The sequence below is a fragment of the Azolla caroliniana genome, unplaced genomic scaffold (assembly GCF_043228905.1).
Source record: "Azolla caroliniana isolate FFs.n. ecotype wild unplaced genomic scaffold, voAzoCaro1.0.p SCAF_2, whole genome shotgun sequence".
In the NCBI taxonomy this organism is placed as follows: Eukaryota; Viridiplantae; Streptophyta; class Polypodiopsida; order Salviniales; family Salviniaceae; genus Azolla; species Azolla caroliniana.
Window position 1 is genome coordinate 23,233,777 of NW_028230437.1, and position 6,482 is coordinate 23,240,258.

Here is a 6,482-nt window from a genome sequence, read left to right on the forward strand (position 1 = left end):
TATCACCAAAGTCATCCCCTCCTCCTGATGCTCGTATCCAATTGCAACCTGCCATGATAGCCAACATACACTTGATTAAACCTTGCACCTGGTATAATTGCAGCAAGCGGCCAACCCCCCGCCATATTCGATGGGACATTGGGCAGTCCCACAGAGCGTGTCATATGGATTCTACTGCATGTCGTATAGAGTTTCCAAGTTTTGAAAGACACTTTGTTGCATTATCTTCGACACCAGATCAAGTGGTTTGCAATTAAAAAATGTGCAAGAGTAACTTTGATGTAATAACTTCATGGAAACAATCAAGAGGCAACAAATCATGTTGTATTCATGCAAAACATTATTTGTTCATGCCCCTCTTACTAACACAAGAAAAGGGATACTATATAATGGCCCCATCTATATAATGATCACCACACATTGTGTGCAATGTCTGTATGTCATGGTTTCCTAACAAACTATCCAATCTACAATCTAAGCCCATGCAACCCCCCAAAAGGAGATACATTGATATTGTTGCACTACATTCAAGATGGCACTATATCCCTACATCAATGCTTCCTAATGTGTATGGATTGCTACTAATTTCGAATGAAAGTGAATGTTATATTTACATACATAGTAAGGAAGGTGACCGCCGATGAAGGCAATTAGTAACAAGTGTCACAAATAGAATACACATAAAGATGATGGTTTTTTTCGTTGTTCACGATATTTTCTCTTTTACGCGAGAAAATAGCAACATAAAAACTTATGACAAAGGTGAGGAAGAGCCATTCCTATTCCAATATTTAAGTTGAAATATGGCTTTCTTTTTATCCATACATACATATATGCACATATTCCAAAAGAGCAATGCATCTTAGAGCTTCCATCCTAGTTCAAGAAATCATAATATATCGCATCTCTCTAGAATTAGGCGCCCTTTGAGGAAATGAGTATGAGATATAGGTACTTGGCAAAAGTGTCATACACACCCTTGAATATAAAAGCAAACCTCTTCATGAAATGAAGGATTGCATGTAATGTTGCACCCTTTTCATACAATCCTCAAACACCTTACTTTAACGAGAATACCTTTTCGTCTGCAAGCATACTTAAGGCACATGTTCGCACAAATGCTCAGCGTAGTCCTTTTTTTATTGCAAAAGTATTGGAGACATGATCATATAGTCTTAGGTGCAACGAGAGGATGCAAAGCTTGCTTGTACCTATCATGGGGCCCATACAATACATTTAGTGCCAGAGATGTCATTATTAAAGTGTTGCTTTGACCATGAAAGGTGTGCTTCTTTTCTCCTCTCTCTCTCTCTCTCTCTCATTTTATTTAAGTTCATCCTTACATAGGGTGAAATACTCTACTTTCGGATAGGCGTAATCATATACCTTAACAAGTCAAATCGTATTATAACCTCGATGGAAGTAGGATGTTAACCAGGATGCTCATAATGCGTGGGTATGGCACATACAGTTATGACCTTAGTGGAGAAGTAGGACGTGAACGTACGAATACGGGAAGTGCTCATAAATAAATGCATGGATAAGGCGACACACACAAACACAAACACAAACACAAACACAAACACAAACACAAACACACACGTTCGAAGATCACAGAGGAAGGCTGATTCGCGATCCGGAGTGAGAATCGTTGTGTTTCGACGACGGAGGGTTTTCTGCAAGAAGAGGTCCGGTCTCTATGTGAGGATTTCGAGCACGGGAAGTCTCTATGGTTGGCCTCGGCCGCACGGCCCACGACTCTCGGATGGGCACTCGGGAGGCTCGGGAAGAGAAGCCATGGGATGGGCGGGGGGGGGGGGGGTATATGTACGTACACAAAGAGAGAGAGAGAGAGAGAAAGAGAGAGAGAGAGAGAGAGAGAGTCCCAAAAGGAATCAAAGAGAGGAATAAAGAAAGAATGGAAGAGAATCCTCATGAATCCATGACTTTGTGAAGTGGAGAGAAAAAAACAAACAAAAAGATAAGGAAGAAGAGAGAGAGAGAGATTCAGAGGGGGACAAACCCTAATTCCATAACAGAGATGCACACACGAGAGAGAGAGAGAGATTCTAGGGGGGGGAGGGGGGGTTGGAAACCCTAATTCCATAACAGAGATGAGGGTAGAAACCCTAATTCCATAACAGAGATGGACACACACACACACACACACAGAAGCAGCAAAAAAGGAGGCCTTCCATTGATTGGACGAATCGTCCTTCCTCCTCCATTCAGTTTTCCATCTAAATTTCTCTCTCTTTCTTTTTCTTTTTCTTCTTCTCTCTCTCTCTCTCTCTCTGGATCTAGTACAGTTTTTCTTCTTCTTCTTCTTCTTTCGTATATATATATATTTCCTTCTTTCACAGCACACACACACACACAGACACAGATTCGGACATGGTGCCGCTCCTCGCCTTTTCTTCTCAAACAGAGCCATGGTGACTCCTTTTCAAGGTTTCCCCTCCCCTCCCTTCTACTTGAAATCCAAATGAAAAATTGACAGATTTACGGAAGCTAGACGACATATTTTGGTCTTTCTGATTTCTTCAGAAGACGGAGCTATGGCGAACCTTGTTATTTTAGGGTTTCTTTTTGAAAAATCCAGAGATTAGAAGTGGAAGGTATTTTTAGTTTCTTCGGAAACAGGGTTATGGCTACCCTTTGTTTCAAGGGTTTGACTTTAAGATACAGAGATTAGACCTTTGAGTTCTTCCGATTTCTTCTAGAACTGTCCTTTTTAGGGTTTTTGTTCAAAGCCGAAGTGAAAATAGACAAACTATGGAGATGAGACTTATTGGGTCGTTCTGATTTCTTTCAAAAACCAAATCTACGTGAACTTTATCGTGGGTTTCTATCTGAAACATATGCGAAGAAAGACAGATTTACAAAGATTCCATATATTCGTCTGGTTTAGGGTTTCTGCTGGAAATCCAAGTGAAAAGGCCAAATTTGCAAAGAATAGACATTTTCTGGGTCTTTTTAGATGTTTCTTCTTTCTCCTTTATAAGAAGAAACAGAGTGATGGAGAGAGAGCTTTGACTACTGTTTCTATCTTTAGAAACTCTAAGTAGAAGAGCTTCAAACAAAAAGACAGATTGACAAAAAAAATAGACTTTCTGTAAAACTTTCAGATTATTCCATATTCCACTTCTTCTTGTTTTCTGTTGGGTAATTCTTTCTAGATATGGATGACGGAGATGTAGGCCATCTCTTTGCAGATGAAAGCGATAATTCTGTCGAGAATTTCCTAGAAGAGCTATGGAAGAACACACATTCTTGCACCCACACCCACACATGTAATCCTCCTGGTCCAGATAATGCACACACTCACACATGTACCCACACACACACTCAGCTTTTTGCCTCCCTTGATGGCAAATCTCTCTCAGCCGGAGCGCAAAATATTACCTCTTCAGATCACCATAGCCCGTCTGAACCTTCGTCTTCCTCTCTCAACCTAAGGAAGCAACCACAAGGTGTTGGGAATAGAGAGGCAGTGAGGAAGTATAGGGAGAAGAAAAAGGCCCAAACTGCACATCTTGAAGAAGAGGTCTTGAAACTTCGGGCTATGAATCAACAATTGGTGAAGAAATTGCAAGGGCATGCCAGCCTTGAACAAGATGTGATAAGATTAAGGAGGATTCTGGCTGAGTTCCGGGGCCGAATCGATGGCGAGATCGGTCCCACATCATCAGGCTGCAGGGGTCGAAGCCAAATCGATGGTCGAGATGTGATTGCACCCACATCATCATTGTTGCATCAGAGCCAGATTGATGGTGGAGATTTTATGCCTGTATCATCATGCTGGGACCGAAGAATGGATTGTGGAGATGTTATCACTGCACCACCTTCATCTTCATTGTGTCCGAATAAGATTGATAGTGGAGATCTCGGCGGTCCTGAGCCCACATTGTCATCATCTTGCCAGGTTGGTCAAAGAATGGATGGTGGAGATCTCACATCATCATCGTGCAAGGGTGGTCTAAGAACTGAAATAGACGTTAGAGATTTCGCAGTGGCTGGGCCCACATTGTCATCGAGGCGTGGTCGGAAGTCCACACAACTGCCGGAGCCCGTGAACACCACCACCTGTGTTGTGTACGAGAAGGAGAGGATGGGTGTGACCACCATAACTGCTGCCCAACCACCACCGCAACCCTCACCAGCCATCATTTCAGGTGGGCATAACTATCTCAATTCTTGCAATGTAGAATGTCATTCCGATGTCCCTTGTTTCTACTCGACCGTTGTGGTGGGTAGTGTGGAAAAAGGCTCTTCTACTCCTCAAGAGCATAGCTCTGTTGCAGGCCGAGGATCCTCATTATCATGTGAGGATATGGATGGTAATGGCAACTATAGTTTACGATCATCGAAAAGGAGAAAAAGGAAAGGTTTAGAACCATAGGCTATATATATACACACACACATATGTAGTCCCATGTATTGTTGCATTTTTCTTCACATTAATAGGCCTATGGGCAAAAATGGACGCAAAATGAAGAACGGAACTATGGATGATGCATGGCTAACCATGGTCTATACATAGTTTCTCTAGTCTTGTGTTTTGGTGGTGTTTTGTTACGTCATACTTAAGATCGAAATAGACGAAGGAACTGAACCATGGGCAATGGTGAATATTACTGCTCTGGTTGCATGTTCTAGTTGATTTTTTTTTTTGTTTACTCGGTACTGTATGTGATCTTGAAATGGGCGAACAAGGAAGCATTGAATCACAGGCTGGGCTATATATGGCCATGTATGACTTCCCTAATCTCATGTTTAAATGAGTTTTTTGGTTTTTGCTTTATGCATCCGATTTCATGGCGAGTGCTTCATACCTGAATTATACGGCCAATGCATGTTTACATCAATGAAAGAATGATACATGGCCGATGTCTGTATGTAGTCGATGATGCTCGCATATATGGTGTCTTTGTGCCCCAAACATAATGCTTTACATCTTGTCATGAAAGTTTGTCAAACAACATGAGCCAATCTAAATAAGGATTTGCTTTAGTTTGTTTTCCTCAAGATGGTGGTAGAGAATAAAGAACGTCCAAGTAGGGAGAAATAACTTGGATTTGATGTACATATATGCTTCCTGAAGCTTCGGATCTTTAGGGTAGGACATAATCAGGAAAAAAGTCTCGTAGGTCAAATGTATGAAAAAGAAAATCTGTATAGCTCAGAGGAAATAAAAAGTGCTTTGAATCATCAGGTTATTTGTGTTGCTAACTTGTTCTGTTTCTCATGGTCTTTCTAGTTTAGCTAGTGGTTCATCAATGGTGGTTTATGAAATGATGGGCAGTCATGACATTATTGTTAATGTGGTGGGGCATGTTATGGACAACATGGTTTCATCAAGGTTGGCATTGCTTAATGATCACCCTTAATTAAGTATAGAATGATGTTTATGTTTTCATAGTAATGATCATTGCATTTTGTTCTCTGTCCTCTGGTATGGAAATGATGTGTCAAAACAAAAGGGTTAATAAACATTGACATTTATGAGTGGAGCGTGAAGCTTATGTATGAAAACAATTTGCTATGAAAATGGCATTTTAAAAGGGTAAAACATGGCTATATATGAGAGACTCTTCTACAAAGGCATTTTTAAAGCAAAGAGGGTTCAATGTATGTATATGCATCATGTCTATTATGTTCATGAGCTGTATGGTTAGTTTGTCATGCAAGAGATGGGGCTTTTAAGTTGGGATGTGGATTCTGTTGCAAACTCATGTTGATTCATGACCTTGTGAATCTTCCAATGTGAGAGGTATGTACAAAGATAAATTTGGTGGTATCATGTTTTTGGAATGATTTGGGATCATAAATGAACACCTTGTAAAATTGATGTGCCAATAATGAATTGCGATGCTATAGATTGACAGGTAAAAAGAGATAAGAAATGGGTGGTTTGGTCACATGTGCTTTCACATTTCTATGACATAGAGCTATTTGTTTCTTTCAAGTGTAAAAAGAAAAAGGATTGATGTGGTACTGTGGTTTTCTACCATTGTATGTTGTCAACACATCAGCACGAGGTAATGTCTTTTCATATAAGATGCTATAGACAATGCTTCGTATGTATCTATAATCTTCGTGCCTTTTTCCAATGCTATTTTTGTAATTTGTAATATGCATACGGTGGTTGGGATTGAGATATTGTTTGAAACTTGAGTGTGATACCAACGAAGTATTTGTAACCTTTGAGAACATGATAGTGTGGAGACAAGATTATGGGTGCTCACACCTCAGGTTGTGTAAAAGTGCATGGGATAGTCACATTATTAAGATGAATGGAAATATGCTATGGTTGTCAAAATATTGAGTGCTTAACATTTTCCAATATAATTTGCTATGCATAGTGATTTAGTATGATCTAATTTACAAAGATTTGTAATACTCATATTTCTTTTCACTATCAAATGTTATGCATTGAGAATAATTGTCTAGCTATATACAATGTTATTGTTTTCCATGAG

At 40.0% G+C, this 6,482-nt stretch overlaps 1 protein-coding gene across 1 annotated transcript; it reads left to right on the forward strand.

Annotated features, from left to right (window-relative positions):
- Window positions 1-2,586: 2,586 nt before the first annotated feature.
- On the forward strand, window positions 2,587-4,664 carry LOC147867673 (uncharacterized). The gene has a single exon (XM_087315452.1). The coding sequence runs from the start codon at window positions 3,182-3,184 to the stop codon at window positions 4,400-4,402; it is 1,221 nt and encodes a 406-aa protein (XP_087171578.1). The 5' UTR covers window positions 2,587-3,181; the 3' UTR covers window positions 4,403-4,664.
- Window positions 4,665-6,482: the final 1,818 nt, after the last annotated feature.